The sequence below is a fragment of the Entelurus aequoreus genome, linkage group LG18 (genome assembly GCF_033978785.1).
Source record: "Entelurus aequoreus isolate RoL-2023_Sb linkage group LG18, RoL_Eaeq_v1.1, whole genome shotgun sequence".
NCBI classification, from domain to species: Eukaryota; Metazoa; Chordata; class Actinopteri; order Syngnathiformes; family Syngnathidae; genus Entelurus; species Entelurus aequoreus.
The window spans coordinates 9,292,479-9,318,388 of NC_084748.1; the positions used below are offsets into that span (position 1 = coordinate 9,292,479).

General features: G+C 33.9%; 1 protein-coding gene across 3 annotated transcripts in view; it reads right to left on the bottom strand.

The window, feature by feature from the left end:
- The window catches only part of LOC133633777 (arf-GAP with dual PH domain-containing protein 1-like), a 77,210-nt gene that overhangs the window by 16,612 nt on the left and 34,688 nt on the right, over positions 1–25,910 (bottom strand). For all 3 annotated transcript variants that reach the window (XM_062026447.1, XM_062026448.1, XM_062026449.1), the window contains 7 exons: positions 22,296–22,426; positions 16,454–16,545; positions 14,041–14,123; positions 13,831–13,943; positions 11,673–11,819; positions 11,494–11,577; positions 11,364–11,426 (listed from right to left, as the gene is read on the bottom strand). In XM_062026447.1, the coding sequence (XP_061882431.1) occupies positions 11,364–11,426; positions 11,494–11,577; positions 11,673–11,819; positions 13,831–13,943; positions 14,041–14,123; positions 16,454–16,545; positions 22,296–22,426 (713 nt within the window). The remainder of the gene's footprint in view (positions 1–11,363; positions 11,427–11,493; positions 11,578–11,672; positions 11,820–13,830; positions 13,944–14,040; positions 14,124–16,453; positions 16,546–22,295; positions 22,427–25,910) is intronic.

The window sequence follows — 25,910 nt, forward strand, 5'->3', positions numbered from 1 at the left end:
CTGCTGTTTTTGAGGACCTAATGAAGAAATACATTAGTCAAAGATCCTCTATAAGTTAAAGAAGCGCTCTGCTGTTTTTGAGGACATACTTAAAAGCATGCAAGTCAAATATCCTCTAAATGAAAGAAGCACTCTACTGTTTTTATGGATTTGCTGCAAAAAAAACAACTCAGCTACTGTAGCCAAAGATTCTCTAAATGTGAGATAAGCGCTCTGCTGTTTTTGAGGATTCACTGCAAAAGAACACTAGTCAAAGATCTGCTGTTTTTAAGAATCTACTTTTTAAAAAAATGCTCGTCAAAGATTCTCTATTTGTCGGAGAAGTGATCTGCTGTTTTTGATGACCAACTGCAAAAAAATCAACACTTTTCAAAGACCTTCAAAACGTAAAAGAAACGCTCTGCTGTTTTTGAGGACCGGCTGCAAAAATATGCTCGTCAAATATCCTCTAAATGTGAGAGAAGTGATCCACTGTTTTTGATAACCAATAACAAAAAAATCAGCGCTACTTAAATATCTTTTTAATGTCAGAGAAGTGCGCTGCTGTTTTTGAGGACCTACTGAACATGTTGCTAAACTGTACATCAAAGATCCTCTATATGAAAGAGCAATCTGCTGTTTTTGAGGACCTACTGCGAAAATATGCTAGTCAAAGATCCTCTAAATTTGAGAGAAGTACTCTGCTGTTTTTAATGATCTACTGCAACAAAAACCAACACTCTTCAACAATCTTCCACATAAGACAAATTATGCTGGTTTTTGGCACATGTTGCTAAAACACATGTCAGAGATCCTCTACATGAAAGAGCAATCTGCTGTTTTTTAGGACCTACCGTGAAAATGTGCTAGTCAAAGATTCTCTAAATGTGGGAGAAGTACTCTGCTGTTTTTAATCATCTAACTTACAATAAACAACAACACTTTTTAACAGTCTTCTACATACCAGGAGTTATGCTGTTTTTTGGGACATGTTGCAAAAAAAGCATATCAAACATTCCCTTTATGAAAGAGCTATCTGCTGTTTTTGAGGACCTACTGTGAAAATGTGCTAGTCAAAGATCCTCTAAATTTGAGAGAAGTACTCTGCTGTTTTTAATGATCTACTGCAAAAAAACACTCTTCAGCAATATTCTATATAACAGGAGGTATGCTGTTTTTTGGGACATATTGCAAAAATGTGCTAGTCAAAGATCTTCTAAATGTGAGAGAAGTACTCTGCTGTTTTTAATGATCTACTTCAAAAAACAACAACACTTTTTAACAATATTCTACATAACAGGAGTTATGCTGTTTTTTGGAATATGTTTCCAAAACACATGTCAAAGATCCTTAATATGAAAGAACAACCTGCGGTTTTTGAGAACCTACTGCGAATATATGCTAGTCAAAGATCCTCGAAAAGTGAAATAAGTAGTCTGCTGTTTTTAATGATCTAGTAAAAAAACACTCTTCAACAATCTTCTACATAACAGGAGTTATGATGTTTTTGGAACATATTGCTAAAAGGCATGACAAAGGTCCTCTATATGAAAGAGAAATCTGCTGTTTTTGAGGACTTACTGCGAAAATGTGCTCGTCAAAGATCCTCTAAATGCGAAAAAAGCACTCTGCTGTTTTTAATGATGTAGTGAAAAAAAACAACACTTTTTAACATTATTCTACATAAAAAGAGTTATGCTGTTTTTTGGAACATGTTGCAAATACGCATGTCAAAGACTCCATATGAAAGAGAAATCTGCTGTTTTTGAGGACCTACTGCGAATATATGCTAGTCAAAGATCCTCAAAATGTGAGCAAAGTACTCTGCTGTTTTTAATGATCTAGTGAAAAACAACAACACTCTTCAATAATCTTCAACATAACAGGAATTATGCTGTTTTTTGGAACATGTTGCTTAAATGCACGTCAAAGTTCCTCTATGTGAAAGAGCTGTTTTTGAGGACTTACTGCTAAAATATGTTAGTCAAAGATCCTCTAAACGTGAGATAAGTACTCTGCTGTTTTTAATTATCTACTGCAAAAAACAACAACACTTTGTAACCATCTTCTACATAACAGGAGTTTTGCTGTTTTTGGGAACATGTTGCAAAAACACATGTAAAGGACTCTCTATATGAAAGAGCAGTCTGCTGTTTATGAGGACCTACTGCGAATATATGCTAGTCAAAGATCCGCTAAATGTGAGCAAAGTACTCTTCTGTTTTAAATGATCTAGTGAAAAAAAACAACACTCTTCAATACAACAGGCATTATGCTGTTTTTTGGAACATGTTGCTTAAATGCACGTCAAAGATCCTTTATGTGAAAGAGCTGTTTTTGAGGACCTACTGCTAAAATATGTTGGTCAAAGATCCTCTAAATGTGAGATAAGTACTATGCTGTTTTTAATGATCTACTGCAAAAACAACAATACTTTTTAACCATCTTCTACATAACAAAAGTTATGCTGTTTTTTGGAACATGTTGCAAATACGCACGTCAAAGACTCTATATGAAAGAGAAGTCTGCTGTTTTTGAGGACCTACTGCGAATATATGCTAGTCAAAGATCCTCTAAATGTGAGCAAAGTACTCTTCTATTTTTAAGGATATAGTGAAAAAAACCAACACTTCAATAATCTTCAACATTATACTGTTTTTTGGAACATGTTGCTTAAACACACGTCAAAGACCCTCTATGTGAAAGAGCTGTTTTTGAGGACTTACTGCTAAAATATGTTGGTCAAAGATCCTCTAAATGTGAAATAAGTACTCTGCTGTTTTTAATAATCTACTGCAAAAAAAAATGTTTTTAACAATCTTCTACATAACAGGAGTTATGCTGTTTTTTGGAACATGTTGCAAATATGCACGTTAAAGACTCTATATGAAAGAGCAATCTGCTGTTTTTGAGGACCTACTGCAAATATATGATAGTCAAAGATCCTCTAAATGTGAGCAAAGTACTCTGCTGTTTTTAATGATCTAGTGAAAAAACAACACTCTTCAACAATATTCTACATAAAAAGAGTTATGCTGTTCTTTGGAACATGTTGCTAAAACGCACGTCAAAGATCCTCTATATGAAAGAGCAATCTGCTGTTTTTGAGGACCTACTGCACAAATGTGCTAGTCAAATATCCTCTAAATGTGAGAGAAGTACTCTGCTGTTTTTAATGATCTACTGCAAAACCAACAACACTTTTTAACAATCTTCTACATGACAGGAGTTATGCTGTTTTTTGGAACATGTTGCAAATACGCACGCTAAAGACTCTATATGAATGAGCAATCTGCTGTTTTTGAGGACCTACTGCGAATATATGCTAGTCAAAGATCCTCTAAATGTGAGCAAAGTACTCTGCTGTTTTTATTGATTTAGTGAAAAAAAACACTCTTCAACAATATTCTACATAAAAAGAGTTATGCTGTTCTTTGGAACATGTTGCTAAAACTCACGTCAAAGATCCTCTATGTGAAAGAACAATCTGCTGTCTTTGAGGACCTACTGCACTAATGTGCTAGTCAAATATCCTCTAAATGTGAGAGAAGTACTCTGCTGTTTTTAATGATCTACTGCAAAACCAACAACACTTTTTAACAATCTTCTACATAACAGGAGTTATGCTGTTTTTTGGAACATGTTGCTAAAACGCACGTTAAAGACTCTATATGAAAGAGCAATCTGCTGTTTTTGAGGACCTACTGCGAATATATGCTAGTCAAAGATCCTCTAAATGTGAGCAAAGTACTCTGCTGTTTTTAATGATCTAGTGAAAAAAACCCACCTTTTAACAATCTTCCACATAACAAGAGTTATGCTGTTTTTTGGAACATGTTGCAAATACGCACGTCAAAGACTCTATATGAAAGAGCAATCTGCTGTTTTTGAGGACCTACTGCAAATATATGCTAGGCAAAGATCCTCTAAATGTGAGCAAAGTACTCTGCTGTTTTTATTGATTTAGTGAAAAAAAACACTCTTCAACAATATTCTACATAAAAAGAGTTATGCTGTTCTTTGGAACATGTTGCTAAAGCGCACGTCAAAGATCCTCTATATGAAAGAACAATCTGCTGTTTTTGAGGACCTACTGCACAAATGTGCTAGTCAAATATCCTCTAAATGTGAGAGAAGTACTCTGCTGTTTTTAATGATCTACTGCAAAACCAACAACACTTTTTAACAATCTTCTACATAACGGGAGTTATGCTGTTTTTTGGAACATGTTGCTAAAACGCACGTTAAAGACTATATGAAAGAGCAATCTGCTGTTTTTGAGGACCTACTGCGAATATATGCTAGTTAAAGATCCTCTAAATGTGAGCAAAGTACTCTGCTGTTTTTATTGATTTAGTGAAAAAAAACACTCTTCAACAATATTCTACATAAAAAGAGTTATGCTGTTCTTTGCAACATGTTGCTAAAGCGCACGTCAAAGATCCTCTATATGAAAGAACAATCTGCTGTTTTTGAGGACCTACTGCACAAATGTGCTAGTCAAATATCCTCTAAATGTGAGAGAAGTACTCTGCTGTTTTTAATGATCTACTGCAAAAAACAACAACTTTTTAACCATCTTCTACATAACAGGAGTTATGCTGTTTTTTGGAACATGTTGCAAATACGCACGTTAAAGACTCTATATGAAAGATAAATCTGCTGTTTTTGAGGACCTACTGCGAATATATGCTAGTCAAAGATCCTCAAAATGTGAGCAAAGTACTCTGCTGTTTTTAATTATCTAGTGAAAAAACAACACTCTTCAACAATATTCTACATAAAAAGAGTTATGCTGTTCTTTGGAACATGTTGCTAAAGCGCACGTCAAAGATCCTCTATATGAAAGAACAATCTGCTGTTTTTGAGGACCTACTGCACAAATGTGCTAGTCAAATATCCTCTAAATGTGAGAGAAGTACTCTGCTGTTTTTAATGATCTACTGCAAAACCAACAACACTTTTTAACAATCTTCTACATAACAGGAGTTATGCTGTTTTTTGGAACATGTTGCTAAAACGCACGTTAAAGACTCTATATGAAAGAGCAATCTGCTGTTTTTGAGGACCTACTGCGAATATATGCTAGTTAAAGATCCTCTAAATGTGAGCAAAGTACTCTGCTGTTTTTATTGATCTAGTGAAAAAACAACGCTCTTCAACAATATTCTACATAAAAAGAGTTATGCTGTTCTTTGGAACATGTTGCTAAAACTCACGTCAAAGATCCTCTATGTGAAAGAACAATCTGCTGTTTTTGAGGACCTACTGCACAAATGTGCTAGTCAAATATCCTCTAAATGTGAGAGAAGTACTCTGCTGTTTTTAATGATCTACTGCAAAACCAACAACACTTTTTTAACAATCTTCTACATAACAGGAGTTATGCTGTTTTTTGGAACATCTTGCAAATACGCACGCTAAAGACTCTAAATGAAAGAGCAATCTGCTGTTTTTGAGGACCTACTGCGAATATATGCTAGTCAAAGATCCTCTAAATGTGAGCAAAGTACTCTGCTGTTTTTATTGATTTAGTGAAAAAAAACACTTTTCAACAATATTCTACATAAAAAGAGTTATGCTGTTCTTTGGAACATGTTGCTGAAGCGCACGTCAAAGATCCTCTATATGAAAGAACAATCTGCTGTTTTTGAGGACCTACTGCACAAATGTGCTAGTCAAATATCCTCTAAATGTGAGAGAAGTACTCTGCTGTTTTTAATGATCTACTGCAAAACCAACAACACTTTTTAACAATCTTCTACATAACAGGAGTTATGCTGTTTTTTGGAACATGTTGCTAAAACGCACGTTAAAGACTCTATATGAAAGAGCAATCTGCTGTTTTTGAGGACCTACTGCGAATATATGCTAGTCAAAGATCCTCTAAATGTGAGCAAAGTACTCTGCTGTTTTTATTGATCTAGTGAAAAAACAACGCTCTTCAACAATATTCTACATAAAAAGAGTTATGCTGTTCTTTGGAACATGTTGCTAAAACTCACGTCAAAGATCCTCTATGTGAAAGAACAATCTGCTGTTTTTGAGGACCTACTGCACAAATGTGCTAGTCAAATATCCTCTAAATGTGAGAGAAGTACTCTGCTGTTTTTAATGATCTACTGCAAAACCAACAACACTTTTTAACAATCTTCTACATAACGGGAGTTATGCTGTTTTTTGGAACATGTTGCTAAAACGCACGTTAAAGACTATATGAAAGAGCAATCTGCTGTTTTTGAGGACCTACTGCGAATATATGCTAGTTAAAGATCCTCTAAATGTGAGCAAAGTACTCTGCTGTTTTTATTGATTTAGTGAAAAAAAACACTCTTCAACAATATTCTACATAAAAAGAGTTATGCTGTTCTTTGCAACATGTTGCTAAAGCGCACGTCAAAGATCCTCTATATGAAAGAACAATCTGCTGTTTTTGAGGACCTACTGCACAAATGTGCTAGTCAAATATCCTCTAAATGTGAGAGAAGTACTCTGCTGTTTTTAATGATCTACTGCAAAAAACAACAACTTTTTAACCATCTTCTACATAACAGGAGTTATGCTGTTTTTTGGAACATGTTGCAAATACGCACGTTAAAGACTCTATATGAAAGATAAATCTGCTGTTTTTGAGGACCTACTGCGAATATATGCTAGTCAAAGATCCTCAAAATGTGAGCAAAGTACTCTGCTGTTTTTAATTATCTAGTGAAAAAACAACACTCTTCAACAATATTCTACATAAAAAGAGTTATGCTGTTCTTTGGAACATGTTGCTAAAGCGCACGTCAAAGATCCTCTATATGAAAGAACAATCTGCTGTTTTTGAGGACCTACTGCACAAATGTGCTAGTCAAATATCCTCTAAATGTGAGAGAAGTACTCTGCTGTTTTTAATGATCTACTGCAAAACCAACAACACTTTTTAACAATCTTCTACATAACAGGAGTTATGCTGTTTTTTGGAACATGTTGCTAAAACGCACGTTAAAGACTCTATATGAAAGAGCAATCTGCTGTTTTTGAGGACCTACTGCGAATATATGCTAGTCAAAGATCCTCTAAATGTGAGCAAAGTACTCTGCTGTTTTTATTGATCTAGTGAAAAAACAACGCTCTTCAACAATATTCTACATAAAAAGAGTTATGCTGTTCTTTGGAACATGTTGCTAAAACTCACGTCAAAGATCCTCTATGTGAAAGAACAATCTGCTGTTTTTGAGGACCTACTGCACAAATGTGCTAGTCAAATATCCTCTAAATGTGAGAGAAGTACTCTGCTGTTTTTAATGATCTACTGCAAAACCAACAACACTTTTTTAACAATCTTCTACATAACAGGAGTTATGCTGTTTTTTGGAACATCTTGCAAATACGCACGCTAAAGACTCTAAATGAAAGAGCAATCTGCTGTTTTTGAGGACCTACTGCGAATATATGCTAGTCAAAGATCCTCTAAATGTGAGCAAAGTACTCTGCTGTTTTTATTGATTTAGTGAAAAAAAACACTTTTCAACAATATTCTACATAAAAAGAGTTATGCTGTTCTTTGGAACATGTTGCTAAAGCGCACGTCAAAGATCCTCTATATGAAAGAACAATCTGCTGTTTTTGAGGACCTACTGCACAAATGTGCTAGTCAAATATCCTCTAAATGTGAGAGAAGTACTCTGCTGTTTTTAATGATCTACTGCAAAACCAACAACACTTTTTAACAATCTTCTACATAACAGGAGTTATGCTGTTTTTTGGAACATGTTGCTAAAACGCACGTTAAAGACTCTATATGAAAGAGCAATCTGCTGTTTTTGAGGACCTACTGCGAATATATGCTAGTCAAAGATCCTCTAAATGTGAGCAAAGTACTCTGCTGTTTTTATTGATCTAGTGAAAAAACAACGCTCTTCAACAATATTCTACATAAAAAGAGTTATGCTGTTCTTTGGAACATGTTGCTAAAACTCACGTCAAAGATCCTCTATGTGAAAGAACAATCTGCTGTTTTTGAGGACCTACTGCACAAATGTGCTAGTCAAATATCCTCTAAATGTGAGAGAAGTACTCTGCTGTTTTTAATGATCTACTGCAAAACCAACAACACTTTTTAACAATCTTCTACATAACAGGAGTTATGCTGTTTTTTGGAACATGTTGCAAATACGCACGCTAAAGACTCTATATGAAAGAGCAATCTGCTGTTTTTGAGGACCTACTGCAAATATATGCTAGTCAAAAATCCTCTAAATGTGAGCAAAGTACTCTGCTGTTTTTATTGATTTAGTGAAAAAAAACACTCTTCAACAATATTCTACATAAAAAGAGTTATGCTGTTCTTTGGAACATGTTGCTAAAGCGCACGTCAAAGATCCTCTATATGAAAGAACAATGTGCTGTTTTTTAGGACCTACTGCACAAATGTGCTAGTCAAATATCCTCTAAATGTGAGAGAAGTACTCTGCTGTTTTTAATGATCTACTGCAAAACCAACAACACTTTTTAACAATCTTCTACATAACAGGAGTTATGCTGTTTTTTGGAACATGTTGCTAAAACGCACGTTAAAGACTCTATATGAAAGAGCAATCTGCTGTTTTTGAGGACCTACTGCGAATATATGCTAGTTAAAGATCCTCTAAATGTGAGCAAAGTACTCTGCTGTTTTTATTGATTTAGTGAAAAAAAACACTCTTCAACAATATTCTACATAAAAAGAGTTATGCTGTTCTTTGGAACATGTTGCTAAAGCGCACGTCAAAGATCCTCTATATGAAAGAACAATGTGCTGTTTTTGAGGACCTACTGCACAAATGTGCTAGTCAAATATCCTCTAAATGTGAGAGAAGTACTCTGCTGTTTTTAATGATCTACTGCAAAACCAACAACACTTTTTAACAATCTTCTACATAACAGGAGTTATGCTGTTTTTTGGAACATGTTGCTAAAACGCACGTTAAAGACTCTATATGAAAGAGCAATCTGCTGTTTTTGAGGACCTACTGCGAATATATGCTAGTTAAAGATCCTCTAAATGTGAGCAAAGTACTCTGCTGTTTTTATTGATCTAGTGAAAAAACAACGCTCTTCAACAATATTCTACATAAAAAGAGTTATGCTGTTCTTTGGAACATGTTGCTAAAACTCACGTCAAAGATCCTTTATGTGAAAGAACAATCTGCTGTTTTTGAGGACCTACTGCACAAATGTGCTAGTCAAATATCCTCTAAATGTGAGAGAAGTACTCTGCTGTTTTTAATGATCTACTGCAAAAACAACAACACTTTTTAACAATCTTCTACATAACAGGAGTTATGCTGTTTTTTGGAACATGTTGCTAAAACGCATGTTAAAGACTCTATATGAAAGAGCAATCTGCTGTTTTTGAGGACCTACTGCGAATATATGCTAGTTAAAGATCCTCTAAATGTGAGCAAAGTACTCTGCTGTTTTTATTGATCTAGTGAAAAAACAACGCTCTTCAACAATATTCTACATAACAGGAGTTATGCTGTTCTTTGGAACATGTTGCTAAAACTCACGTCAAAGATCCTCTATGTGAAAGAACAATCTGCTGTTTTTGAGGACCTACTGCACAAATGTGCTAGTCAAATATCCTCTAAATGTGAGAGAAGTACTCTGCTGTTTTTAATGATCTACTGCAAAACCAACAACACTTTTTAACCATCTTCTACATAACAGGAGTTATGCTGTTTTTTGGAACATGTTGCTAAAACGCACGTTAAAGACTCTATATGAAAGAGCAATCTGCTGTTTTTGAGGACCTACTGCGAATATATGCTAGTCAAAGATCCTCTAAATGTGAGCAAAGTACTCTGCTGTTTTTATTGATCTAGTGAAAAAAGAACACTCTTCAACAATATTCTACATAACAGGAGTTATGCTGTTTTTTGGAACATGTTGCAAATACGCATGTTAAAGACTCTATATGAAAGATAAATCTGCTGTTTTTGAGGACCTACTGCGAATATATGCTAGTCAAAGATCCTCAAAATGTGAGCAAAGTACTCTGCTGTTTTTAATGATCTAGTGAAAAAAACCCACTTTTTAACAATCTTCTACATAACAGGAGTTATGCTGTTTTTTGGAACATGTTGCAAATACGCATGTTAAAGACTCTATATGAAAGATAAATCTGCTGTTTTTGAGGACCTACTGCGAATATATGCTAGTCAAAGATCCTCAAAATGTGAGCAAAGTACTTTGCTGTTTTTAATGATCTAGTGAAAAAAACCCACTTTTTAACAATCTTCTACATAACAGGAGTTATGCTGTTTTTTGGAACATGTTGCTAAAACGCACGTTAAAGACTCTATATGAAAGAGCAATCTGCTGTTTTTGAGGACCTACTGCGAATATATGCTAGTCAAAGATCCTCTAAATGTGAGCAAAGTACTCTGCTGTTTTTAATGATCTAGTGAAAAAACAACACTCTTCAACAATATTCTACATACAAAGAGTTATGCTGTTCTTTGGAACATGTTGCTAAAACACACGTCAAAGATCCTCTATATGAAAGAGCAATCTGCTGATTTTGAGGACCTACTGCTAAAATATGCTAGTCAAAGATCCTCTAAATGTGAGAGAAGTACTCTGCTGTTTTTAATGATCTACTGCAAAAAAAAACACTCTTCAACAATATTCTACATAACAGGACATAGGCTGTTTTTTGGAACATGTTTCTAAAACGCATGACAAAGATCCTCTATATGAAAGAGCAATCTGCTGTTTTTGAGGACCTACTGCGAAAATGTGCTAGTCAAAGATCCTCTAAATGTGAAAGAAGTACTCTTCTGTTTTCAATGATCTAGTGAAAAAACAACACCTTTTAAGAATATTCTACACAAAAAGAGTTATGCTGTTTTTTGGAACATGTTGCTAAAACGCACGTCAAAGACCCTCTATATGAAAAAACAATCTGCTGTTTTTGAGGTTCTACTGCGCAAATGTCCTAGTCAAAGATCCTCTAAATGTGAGAGAAGTACTCTGCTGTTTTTAATGATCTAGTGAAAAAAAACAACACTCTTCAATAATCTTCAACACAACAGGAATTATGCTGTTTTTTGGAACATGTTGCTTAAACGCACGTCAACGATCCTCTATGTGAAAGAGCTGTTTTTGAGGATTTACTGCTAAAATATGTTAGTCAAAGATCCTCTAAACGTGAGACAAGTACTCTGCTGTTTTTAATGATCTACTGCAAAAAACAACAACACTTTTTAACCATCTTCTACATAACAGGAGTTATGCTGTTTTTCGGAACACGTTGCTAAAACGCACGTCAAAGATCCTCTATATGAAAGAGCAATCTGCTGTTTCTGAGGACCTAGTGTGAGGGTTGTGTTCCACTGCAGAGGACAAAGACCTACCCTAGGGCCGGTCTTCTCCATGTATCCCTCCTTCAGGAAGTTGCGTGTGAGTTTGGGCACCAGCTGAGACACAAAAAGACACAAAGTGACGTCCCCACAGAAAAGGCTCCAGAAGAGTTTTAGTGCTGACCTCAGCGTCGCTGGCTCCAGGGAAAGCCACCTTCAGGTAGTGGAGCTGAACCGCCCGGATGGAGTTGAACCAGTCCACGATGTCCTGGAGGAGCGAGGTGAGAAGGTCAAGAGTTACCGTGAGGAAGGTAAGGAGCACGGCGGCGACGCCCCTCCTCCCCCTACCCCCCCCAGGCGGACCTTGCCGTGGTCGTGGTAGAGGAAGATGTTGCGGGTGCTGTAGTCTTTGAGGTACGTGATCTGCATGCCGTTGTGGTGTCCGATCTTCTCGGGCTGGAAGGTGGCGTTGATGGAGTCCACCTTGATCACCGCTTTGGGTTCCTTGGCCTGCAGGGGGCGCACCGCGACATCACTTCTTCTTACACTTGAAAGGCAGTTAAACATGTTTGCGTGTGCATTAAAACCTTTATGATGGCCACAGTTGGACCCTGGTGATTATTTACATAGTTCCTTTACATTCCTGTAGAAATTATTTGTGAATTTGAATTATTTGTTTGATTTGAAAGAATGGTCAAATGTTCTAGAACAGAAGATGCTATTACTACCACACTAATGTTAACTTTGACAAAAGTTGTAATGTCTGGAAGTTGTCATTCGACCTTACAACATTTCACATTTCAGAAATTTTTATTTATTGATTTTTTTTCCCATTGTTTAAAATGTATTTTATTACATTTTTTTTCATAAAATGTAATTTTATATGATGACATTTGCATTTATTTATATATGTATGTATTTATTATATTATTTAATTCAACTTTTAATTTCATTATACTTGTTTATTTATTTATAAAAACATACATTTATTCAATTTATTTATATTTTTTATTATACATTTTTTATATTTTATTTAGTTAATTATTCTTTATTTTTAAAGTAGTGTTATAAGTACGTTTTTTTTCTATATACCTAATTTATTGAATTATGTATTTATTTTTATATATTAAATTTATTTTATTTGCTGTATTTATTTTATTTTATTTTTTAAATTTGATTGCATTATATATATATATATATATATATATATATATATATATATATATATATATATATATATATATATATATATATATATATATATATATATATATATACATACATATATATATATATACATATATATATATATATATATATATTTATTGTTATTTGTAATTAATTGTAGTTAACTTTCAAATATTATTATTCATATGCATTTTTTTTCAGCAACCTCAAAAACATAAAACACTTTATTCCAGGATATTTTATTCATTTATTTAACTTTTATACATAACATTATTTATTTGATTTGTTTTGTATTTATTTATTCATTTTATTGCATTTAATTATATATATATATATATATATATATATATATATATATATATATATATATATATATATATATATATATATATATATATATATATATATACTGAATATATATATATATATCTTATTTTATTTGTGTTTATTTATTATATATTTTTATTTAACTTTCAAATATTATTATTCATTTGTCTTTTTTTTCAGCAACCTCAAAAACATAAAACACTTTATTCCAGGCTATTTTATTCATTTATTTAACTTTTATACATAACATTATTTATTTGATTTGTTTTGTATTTATTTATTCATTTTATTGCATTTAATAATATATATATATATATCTTATTTTATTTGTGTTTATTTATTATATATTTTTATTTAACTTTCAAATATTATTATTCATTTGTCTTTTTTTTCAGCAACCTCAAAAACATAAAACACTTTATTCCAGGATATTTTATTCATTTATTTAACTTTTATACATAACATTATTTATTTGATTTGTTTTATATTTATTTATTCATTTTATTGCATTTAATAATATATATATATATATATATATATATATATATATATATATATATATATATATATATATATATATATATATATATATATATATATATATATATATATATATATATATATATATATCTTATTATATCTTATTTCATTTGTGTTTATTTATTAGATATTTTTTATTTAACTTTCAATTATTGTCACTTATATTTCATCCATATCTATTTTTTTTCCCTGAAACCTAAAAGACATAAAACACTTTAATGATGTTTCAGAAGGTCGTCTTTGACATTTACAGAAAAACGTTTGCGGTAAAATCTAATTTGTTTTAATGGATTGAAAATAAATGTTCAAACATTTAATTTTAGGGCGCCAAAAGATATAAAGCCAGCATTTACTGCTGTGATTGTTTTTTTCACGGAAAATTTGTTTCAACACAGTGTGTGTGAGTGCGTGTGTGTGTGTGTGTGTGTGTGTGTGTGTGTGTGTGTGTGTGTGTGTGTGTGCGTACGTCATATTTGGTGAAGTATTTGAGCGTTCCCTCCACCGCTGAGAGGACGAACCGCCTGCTGAGAAACTGCCCGTTGTCCCGCCCCCTTTTCATCAAGGCACCGTCTCGAGTATCTACAGGAGCAAAGGTCAGAGTGTGTAGTGTGTGTGTGTGTGTGTGTGTGTGTGTGTGTGTGTGTGTGTGTGTGTGTGTGTGTGTGTGTTATCGTGCCTTGCTCATATGTCAACTTCCATTCAGGATCGGTGAATTCCTTGCGCTCGTACTTGGCTCGTATCCACTGCTCTTTGAGCACCCTGAACACACGCAAACACGCCTTGTAACACATTGGAGTTAAGTTAAAAGTTAAAGTAGCACACACACTTACTAGCATGATAGGTTTTGCATCTAACCATGTCTTTGTTCATAAAGTAAACCAAAATTAATCAAACTGAAGCAAATAAAATTGAACAAAATTAATCCAAAATGGAGTAGAAATAAATGGAAAAAATGTAAACCAAACAAAACTCATCTTTACCAAAGCAAAATTAACTAAATATAAACTTCATCAAATAAATGTATTCAGGTAAAAAACAAAACAAAACCAAACTGATCTAAAATAACCAAACTTAAATAATTTTTAGATAAAATTTAACTGAAATATAGTAAAATAAAGTTAATAAACCAATTAAAGCCACATCAATCTATACTTGCCTAAACTGAAACAAAACAGATCAAGCTAAGACAAATACAATTATTAGAAAAAAAATAAATCCAAAGCAAACAGAAATAAACACAATGAAACCAAAAATAAAGTAAAACACTAACTAAATAAACTAAACCAAACTTGTCTTAAAGAAAACTAAAATTGACTAAACAACGTGAATCTAAATAAATTCATTGGTCATTGTGAACCAAAATAAACAAAACTTAATCAAAGTAAAAAAACAACTAAACCAAAGGTAAAAACTAACTCATCTAAAACAAACAAAAATAGCCACACAAATACAATGTAACAAAATCAAAATTAACACAAAACTAAACAAAAATCAACCAAAATAAATTAAATTAAATCTGATTAAACCAAACTAAACAAAATTTGACCAAAACAAACTAAACTCAATTAAATTAAACCAAAATAAACTAAACATTTCTGATTAAACCAAACTAGACTAAATTTGACCAAACTAAACTAAATTAAACTAAACCAAAATAAACTAAACAAATCTGACTAAACCAAAATAAACTAAACTACATTAATTTCAACCAAAATAAACTCAACTCAATTAAATTCAACCAAAATAAACTAAAATCGACAGAAATAAACTAAACCAAATTCAATTAAACCAAAACAAACTGAACAAAGCTGATTAAATCCAAATAAACTGAACTAAAGTTGACCACAGTAAACTAAACTAAATTAAACCCACATAAACTAAACAAAACTGATTACACCAAAATAAACTACATTTGACCAAAATAAACCAAACTAGATTAAATTAAACCAAAATGAACTAAACAAATCTTACTAAACCAACAAATTAAACTACATTAATTTAAGCCAAAAATAAACTCAACTCAACTAAATTCAACCAGAATAAACTAAACTAAATTAAATTAAACCAAAAATAGACTAAAAACATCTGATTAAACAAAAATAAACTAAACTAAATTTGACCGAAATAAACTAAATTAAATTAAATTAAACCAAAAATAGACTAAACACATCTGATTAAACAAAAATAAACTAAACTAAATTTGACCGAAATAAACTAAACTAAATCAAATTAAACCAAAATAAACTAAACAAATCTGACTAAACTACATTATTTTAAACCAAAATAAACTAAACTAAACTAAATTAAACCAAAATAAACTAAAATTGACTGAAATAAACTATACTAAATTAAATTAAACCAAAATAAACTAAACAAATCTGATTAAGCCTAAATAAACTGAACTAAAGTTGACCAAAGTAAACTAAACTAAATTAACTGAAACCAACATAAACTAAATAAATCTGATTAAACCTAAATAAACTAAACTAAATTTGACCAAAATAAACTAAACTGAATTAAAATAAACCTAAATAAACTAAACACATAAGATTAAACCAAAATAAACTAAACTAGATTAAATTAAACTACAATAATTTACACCAAAATAAAATAAACTCAACTAAAGTCTACCAGAATAAACTAAACTTAATTAAATCAAACCAAAATAAACCAAACAAATCTGATTAAACAAAAATAAAATAAACTTAATCGAATTAAATCAAAATAAACTAAACAAATATGATTAAACCAAAATAAACTGAATTTGACCAAAATAAACAAAACTAAATTAAACCAAAATAAACTAAAAAAAATCTGACTAAACCAAAATAAAATAAACTACATTAATTTAAACCAAAATAAACTCAACTCAACAAAATTCTACCAAAATAAACCAAAATAAAGTCAACAAAATTTGACCAAAATAAAGTAAACAAAATTCAACCAAAATAAACCAAAATAAAGTCAACAAAATTTGACCAAAATAAAGTAAACAAAATTCAACCAAAATAAAGTCAACTAAATTCAACACAATGAAATCAAAGGTAAAAAAGGTAAAGCAAAGCGAGACATAAAGAAATCAAACTCACTGGCAGTCTCTATGAGAAGGTTTGTAGTAATAAACGGGGACAGCCGCCTCGTATTTTCTCTTCATCAGCTTGTTACCGTGATCTGCCATGAACTGACAACAACAACAACAACAACAACGAACATCAGCAATTACATTTTCCATGTACCGTCAACTCCGCACTAAGAGCCGCTACTCTTTTCCTACGCTTTGAACCCCTCGGCTTATAAAACGGTTGCCGCTAATTTATGGATTTGCCTTCGCTGACGGCCATGATGCAAATCATTTACCAAAAAGAACACGAGCAGAGACAATAAAAAAGGTGTGTTATTGTTTGTGCAACGGCGCCCTCTTTTGGACCAGTGGGGGTGAATGCCTACAGTGTTTCATGCTGTTTAAAGTTTTGAACCGGAAGTAGAAGTGCCGTCCCGTAAATTTTATAATATAACTAAAACTATTCTTACATACTAAAGCCTGTCTGTAGTGTAGTGTTTTCATGCTATCGTAATGTAATTAAGCTAGCGTTTTTAGCATTAGCTAATATGCTAACACGTTTACGAGTGTCTGTTTTACTATTATTAACTTACAATGGCATTCTTTTTGTATTGTTTCCGTAAATTCACCAAAATGTCACAGTGGAGTTATTGAGTCTGTTTAGTGGGTCCATGACGATGACTTCTGTTTTGTTTGATCATCCGTTTTACTGCCTTGTTACAGACACTGTTTATGCTAGAATTTTTGGTAAATGTATTTGTATAACCCTAAAAAAATCCTGGCTTTTGATACACGCTGTCATGTTAGTATGTTAATGTTCTAAGCTAGAATTTTAGCACATTTTGATCATTTAAACCAACAAGTAATGGGTTTTTAAAACAAACCTCCATCTTGCAAGTGTAGTAACTGTTCTCATTAACAAGTTACCATTAGCATGCTAACAGTAAATGTATTCGTATATGGCGTTTCTCCTCGTACGGGATCTTCATTCATGACTCCCAGCCACGTTTGTAAGTTTTACAACAGAACTAAAACAATTCTTACTCACTAAACTGCCCATGTGTGATGACTGTCGTTAGAATAATTATGTATATATTATCACACAACTCTTATGCTTAAGGGCCGTTGCTATAGTTATTATCAATGGCGCTGAAATTGTATTTTTCTTTGTCTGTGCAAAGCTGGCAATCCAAAAGATTGCAAGCCGGTCTCGTATCAGCGTTTGTTTCCAGAATCGGCCTGCTGACTGCCAAGGCCGAACATCGAGTGCCGTGACGCAGACAGAGCACAGACAAGGCGATATCACCAGCGTCAACACATTTGCATTTTTGTATAATCATGTGGAGTTGTCGAGATTACCCCCTTCCCTCGGCGACAGCTTCAGTGATGTAACCAGGGACCTCCCAAATAAATACGGGAAGCACGCGGGCTGGACTTTTAGAACGTGGTTTGGATCTGAAACTAGAATACAGCCCAAAACACGTCTCTCCTCAATTGAGCAAAATTGAACTCTGTCTCTGCGTGATTCCTTGCTTCTCGTCTGTTTAACAGATGTCATCAGTGTTTGAACCTGACACTGCAGGAGTGTCTTCATGCTATCGTAATGTAATTGAGCTAGCGTCGTTAGCATTAGCTAATATGCTAACACGTTTACGAGTGTCTGGGTTAGTATTATTAACTTACAAGGACATTCTTTTTGTATTGTTTCAGTAAACTCACCAAAACGTCACCGTGTAGTTATTGAGTCCGTTTAGCTGATTGGAGAGCTAGCTTGCGCAGCTAGTGGGTCCATGACGACGGCTTCTGTTTTGTTTGATCAGCCGTTTTACTGCCGTGTTACAGACACTAAATATTTATGCTAGTATTTTTGGTAAATGTATTTGTATAACCCTAAAAAAAAATCATGGCTTTTGATACACGGTGTCATGTTAGTATGTTAACGTTTTAAGCTAGCATTTTAGCCCATTTTAATCATTTAAACTAAATTGAAGACATACCTCCATCTTGCAAGTGTACTAACTGTTGTCATTAACAAGCTATCGTTAGCATGCTAACAGTTTATGTTAACATTTTTGGTAAATGTATTCGTATATGGCGTTTCTCTCATTCATCACTCCCAGCCACGTTTGTAAGTTTTACAATAGAACTAAAACAATTCTTACTTATAAGAATTAAATTAAAGAATTTACTAAACTAAATTCAGTTAAAACAAAATAAATTAAACAAAGATGATTAAATCAAAATAAACTCAACTAAAGTTGACCAAAGTAAACTAAACTAAATTAAATTAAACCAACATAAACTAAACTAAACTAAACTGATTAAACCAAAATAAACGATATTTCACCAAAATAAACCAAACTAGATTAAATTAAACCAAAATGAACTAAACAAATCTTTCTAAATCAACCAACTAAACTACATTAATTCAAACCAAAATAAACTCAACTAAATTCAACCTGAATAAACTAAACTAAATTAAATTAAACCAAAAATAAACCGAACACATCTGATTAAACACAAATAAACTAAACTAAATTTGACCGAAATAAACTAAACTAAATCAAATTAAACCAAAATAAACTAAACAAAACAATTCTTACTTATAAGAATTGTTTTATTTATTTTATAATTTTTTAAATGTATTCATTGTTTTTAAACTCCCTCCTCAACGACACCTGGAGTCGAACTTTTGCTTGCATGCAGAACGGCCCCAGTCTATGAACATTACATCATCACACATTCACCACTGCTTGGTGATGGACGGCTGGCAGCACTTCATAGCAGCAGTCGACCTCCAGGGCCCCAACTCCCCGCCCCTCTGTTGCGAGTTGTTGTGATTAAATGTAACGTGTTTATGTGTGCATTGCATGGAGGTTTTTTCCCACTCCAGACTAGGCCCCCTTAAGAGCCCGGTCTAGATTGTATATTTTTTACTCATCTTCTTCCCCAGCGTTTTACCTTTTTCTTATCCTTTACGGGGCGCCTTGTGGCGACCCATCAGCGTTCCTGTTCTGTAACCCTGTACACTGTTTGTTTGTCTCATCTTGAACGGGTTTGTGCTGAAAACATAGTTTCGTTGTACTTGTTGCAATGACATTAAAGACCTATCCTATCCTAAACCGCCCATGTGTGATGACTGCAGGAGTGTTTTCATGCTATCGTAACGTAATCAAGCTAGCGTAGTTAGCATTAGCTAATATGCTAACACGTTTACGAGTGTCTGGGCTAGTATTATTAACTTACAACGGCATTATTAGGGACCGCACGTCCCATTGTCAAAGGAATCCCAAAGGGAGTCCTTTTGCATTGGGACGAAAGGACCTATTGTTATTGTAAGGTTTTATTATTATTTTCCCGCAGCTTTGCGCACTACTTTGACCCCCTTAACATGCTTCAAAACTCACCAAATTTGACACACACATAAAAAAACGTGAACAAAACTCTTTAGTCAAAAAACCAAACCACAAAACTCAAAATTGCGCTCTAGCGCCCCCTAGGCAGAAAACTGCCTGTAACTCCCAGTACGAATGTCATAGAGACATGAAACAAAAACCTCTATGTATGTCTCACTTAGACCTACATTTCATAATGCAACATCTTCGGGCAAAAACCAACAGGAAGTTGGCAATTTCCCCTTCAAGACCAACATTTACTAAAAACACTCATTTTTGCCTCTTTGAGCTGTAATTTGACCCCCTTAAAATACTTCAAAACTCACCAAACTTTTCACACACGTCAGGACTGGTGAAAATTGCGATATAATAAAAAAACGAACCCCAAAACTCAAAATTGCGCTCTAGCGCCCCCTAGGCAGAAAACTGCCTGTAACTCCCAGTACGAATGTCATAGAGACATGAAACAAAAACCTCTATGTATGTCTCACTTAGACCTACATTTCATAATTCAACATCTTCGGGCAAAAACCAACAGGAAGTTGGCAATTTCCCCTTCAAGGCCAAAATTTACTAAAAACACTCATTTTTGCCTCTTTGAGCTGTAATTTGACCCCCTTAAAATACTTCAAAACTCACCAAACTTTTCACACACGTCAGGACTGGTGAAAATTGCGATATAATAAAAAAACAAACCCCAAAACTCAAAATTGCGCTCTAGCGCCCCCTAGGCAGAAAACTGCCTGTAACTCCCAGTACGAATGTCATAGAGACATGAAACAAAAACCTCTATGTATGTCTCACTTAGACCTACATTTCATAATCCAACATCTTCGGGCAAAAACCAACAGGAAGTTGGCAATTTCCCCTTCAAGACCAAAATGTACTAAAAACACTCATTTTTGCCTCTTTGAGCTGTAATTTGACCCCCTTAAAATACTTCAAAACTCACCAAACTTTTCACACACGTCAGGACTGGTGAAAATTGCGATATAATAAAAAAACGAACCCCAAAACTCAAAATTGCGCTCTAGCGCCCCCTAGGCAGAAAACTGCCTGTAACTCCCAGTACGAATGTCATAGAGACATGAAACAAAAACCTCTATGTATGTCTCACTTAGACCTACATTTCATAATGCAACATCTTCGGGCAAAAACCAACAGGAAGTTGGCAATTTCCCCTTCAAGACCAAAATGTACTAAAAACACTCATTTTTGCCTCTTTGAGCTGTAATTTGACCCCCTTAAAATACTTCAAAACTCACCAAACTTTTCACACACGTCAGGACTGGTGAAAATTGCGATATAATAAAAAAACGAACCCCAAAACTCAAAATTGCGCTCTAGCGCCCCCTAGGCAGAAAACTGCCTGTAACTCCCAGTACGAATGTCATAGAGACATGAAACAAAAACCTCTATGTATGTCTCACTTAGACCTACATTTCATAATGCAACATCTTCGGGCAAAAACCAACAGGAAGTTGGCAATTTCCCCTTCAAGACCAAAATGTACTAAAAACACTCATTTTTGCCTCTTTGAGCTGTAATTTGACCCCCTTAAAATACTTCAAAACTCACCAAACTTTTCACACACGTCAGGACTGGTGAAAATTGCGATATAATAAAAAAACGAACCCCAAAACTCAAAATTGCGCTCTAGCGCAATTTTTGAATAAAACAGAGACAAAACTGCTCCCCAGAGGAAAACACAGACAAAACTGCTTGTAACTTCCGATAGGAACGCCTTAGAGACATGAAACAAAAACCTCTACGTAGGTCTCACCTAGACCTACATTTCATTCTTTGACATCTTTCAGCAAAAATCAACAGGAAGTTTGCAATCTCCCCTTCAAAACTAAATTTTTGTAAAAAGCGGTCACCAAACATCAAACATTATCTCCTCTGAGCGCGTTTGTCGTTTCGGCTTCAAACTACTACAGAAGAGAGATGGAACCCTTCTGATTAAAAGTTGACAAAAGAGTTTTGATAAGTGCTACGGTTTTGATTTTACGAGCCTTCAAAGAAAAGAACCACTGTGCCGCAGCACCTAGGAAAAAAACACAGACACAACTTCCTCTAACTCCCAGTACGAATATCGTAGAGACATGAAACAAAAACCTCTATGTAGGTCTGACTTAGAGCTAGATTTCATACATTGACCACTTAGGACTAGCACCTGCCAAATATGCGGGCCCGACCAACGCTGCTTGCAGCTTTAATTTTTGTATTGTTTCAGTAAATTCACCAAAACGTCACAGTGGAGTTATTGAGTCTGTTTAGCTGATTGGAGAGCTAGCTTGCGCAGCGAGCGGGTCCATGACGACGACTTCTGTTTTGTTTGATCGGCCGTTTTACCGCCGTGTTATAGGCACCGTTTATGTAAGCAAACATTTACAAAAAATAACTCATTTCACACAGCGGCTAATAAAATACGCTAGCTTTCGTCGCTACGTTCCCTGTCGTCGCCTGCCTCACCTGCACCTCGTGGTCCTCCCAGCGGGACAGACTCAGCGACTTCACCTTGCTGACTTCGGGGATGTTGCGGTGGATCCCCGAGCACGCCAGACAGATGAAGACGCCCAGCGAGGTGGAACTCCAGTCCGGGTCTGCGCAAGAGGGAACAGGAATCAAACAGTTGTTGACTTTTCAACCGTCTGATAAACTTCTTTGGTGGAACTGCTTGTTGGTTTTTTGTTTTTTAAATATGCTTGCTAGGAAGAACGTTATCTCGGCTCGGAAGAAGCCCGCATTCTTTAAAGTAAACAAACCGGATGAGAACATTTATCTAAGGGTTTTATGTAATATGCGTGCTAACTGTTCCTATGTCATCATGCTAACATTAGCGTGTTAGCGTTTAAAGCTAGCATTTTAGCTCATTTTAAACACAAACCAAAAATGAATGGGTTTTGAGTCATGTCTTCATCTGTACTAACTGTTCCCGTTATGACAATGCTATCATGCTAGCAATTTAACAAATCGTATTCATTTAAACATAAAAATAATGGCTATTGATATTTGGCGCCATCTTAGAAGTATGCTAAGATCTCTGATATTAGCATGCTAACATTGACATGCTAACTATTTATAATAGCATTTTTGGTATAACCCCCCCAAAAAATCATAGCTTTTGATACACGGTGTCTTGTTAGTATGTTAACGTTTTGAGCTAGCATTTGAAAAAGTAATGGGTTTTGAGTCATGCCTCCATCTTGCAAGTGTACTAACTGTTGCCATTACGACAAGCTAATGTTAGCATGCTAACAATTTAACAAATCGTATTCATTTAAACATAAAATTAACGGCTATTGATATTTGGCGCCATATTAGAAGTATGCCAAGATCTCCGATATTAGCATGCTAACATTGACGTGCTGACTATTTATGCTAGCATTTTTGTCAAATGTTTTTGTATGTATATTATCATGGCTTTTGATACACGGTGTCATGTTCGTATGTCAATGTTTTGAGCTAGCATTTGAGCTCATTTTGATCACAAACCAAAAATAATGGGTTTTGAGTCATGCCTCCATTATGACAAGCTAACGTTAGCATGCTAACGTTTTATGCTAGCAATTCAACAAATCGTATTCAATCAAACATAAAAATAACAGCAATTGATATTTGCGCCATATTAGAAGTATGCCAAGATCTGTGATATTAGCATGCTAACATTGACATGCTAACTATTTATGCTGGCATTTTTAGTAAATGTTTTTGTATAACTATAAAAAAAATCATGGCTTTTGTTTTGATACATTGTGTCATGTTAGCACGTTGTAAGCTCGCATTTTAACACATTTTTGGAATTTAAACCAAAATTTCAAAGGTTTAGAGAGATGCCTCCATCTTGCGTGTACTAACTGTTCCCATTAAACAAGCTAACATTAGCATGCTAACAGTTTGTTGACATTTTTGGTAAATGTATTCGTATGACCCTAAAAATATTTATGGCTTTTTAAAACTTGGTGTCATCTAAGATACATGCTAACTTTTCCTATTTCATCGTGCTATCATTAGCATGTTAACATTTGAAGCTAGCATTTCAGCTTATTTTGATCATTTAAATCAAAAATTCACGAGTTTTAAGACATGCCTCCATATTGCAAGTGTACTAATCGTTCCCGATACAACAAGCTAACTGTAACATACTAATGTTTTATACTAGCATTCTAACAAATTTTAGAAGTATGCCAACATCTCCTATATTAGCGTGCTAACATTACCTGCTAACATTTTATATACATGCATTTTAGCTGAGTTTGTATGTTTAGACCTAAAAATCATGTATTTTGATACTTGGCACCGCACCATCTTAGAAGTATGCCAACTTGTCCTATCTTAGCACGTTAACGTGCTAATATTTTATGCAACTATTTATGGTCAATGTATTCGAATGTATAAAATCACAGCTTTTGATACCTGTGTCACGTAAGATACATGCTAACTTTTCCTAGTCATCGTGCTAACATTAACGTATTAACATTTTAAGCTAGCATTTCAACACATTTTGATTGTTTAAAACAAAAAAAATTATGTTTGAGACACTCCTCCTCTTGCATGTGTACTAACTGCTCTCATTATAACATGCTAACGTTAGCATGCTAAAATGTTATGCTACCATTTATGGTAAATGTATTCGTATAGGCCAGAAAAAAAAATCACAGCTTTTGATACTCGCCGTCACGTAAGACACATGCTAACTTTTCCTCGTCATCATGCTAACATTAGCGTGTTAACATTTTTTAAGCTAGCATTTTAACACATTTTGATGGTTTAAAACAAAAAAAATCATGGTTTTTGAGACACGCCTCCTCTTGCAAGTGTACTAACTGTTTTCATTTTAACATGCTAACGTTAGCATGCTAACGTTTTATGCTACCATTTATGGTAAATGTATTCATATAGCCCAAAAAAAAAAATCACAGCTTTTGATACTCGGCGTCACGTAAGAGACATGCTAACTTTTCCTCTTCATCATGCTAACATTAGCGTGTTAACATTTTAAGCTAGCATTTCAACACATTTTGATGGTTTAAAACAATAAAATCATGGCTTTTGAGACACGCCTCCTCTTGCAAGTGTACTAACCGTTCTCATTATAACACGCTAACGTTAAAATGCTAACGTTTTATGCTACCATTTATGGTAAATGTATTCGTATAACCCAGAAAAAAATCATAGCTTTTGATACATGCGTCACATAAGAGACATGCTAACTTTTCCTCGTCATCATGCTAACAGTAGCGTGTTAGCATTTTAAGCTAGCATTTCAACACATTTTGATTGTTTAAAACAAAATAATAATGTATTTTGAGACACGCCTCCTCTTGCAAGTCTACTAACGGTTCCCATTATAACAAGCTAACATTCGCATGCTAACAGTTTATGTAAAAATGTTTGGTTAAATGTATTCACATATCCCTAAAAATAATTATGGCTTTTGATACTTGGTGTCATCTGAGATACATGCTAGCTTTTCCTATGTCATCATGCTAACATTAGCATGTTAACATTTGAAGCTAGCATTTGAGCTTATCTTTTGATACTTGGCGTCACGTAAGACACATGCTAACTTTTCCTCGTCATCATGCTAACATTAGCGTGTCAACATTTTTTAAGCTAGCATTTCAACACATTTTTGATCGTTTAAAACAAAACAAAAATCATGGCTTTTGAGACACGCCTCCTCTTGCAAGTGTACAGCCCTTTTGAGACACTTGTGATTTAGGGCTATATAAATAAACATTGATTGATACTAACTGTTCCCATTATAACAAGCTAACATTAGCATGCTAACAGTTTATGTAAAAATGTTTGGTTAAATGTATTCACATATCCCTAAAAATAATTATGGCTTTTGATACTTGGTGTCATCTAAGATACATGCTAACTTTTCCTATGTCCTCATGCTAACATTAGCATGTTAACATTTGAAGCTAGCATTTGAGCTTATCTTTTGATACTTGGCGTCACGTAAGACACATGCTAACTTTTCCTCGTCATCATGCTAACATTAGCGTGTTAGCATTTTAAGCTAGCATTTCAACACATTTTGATTGTTTAAAACAAAATAATAATGTATTTTGAGAC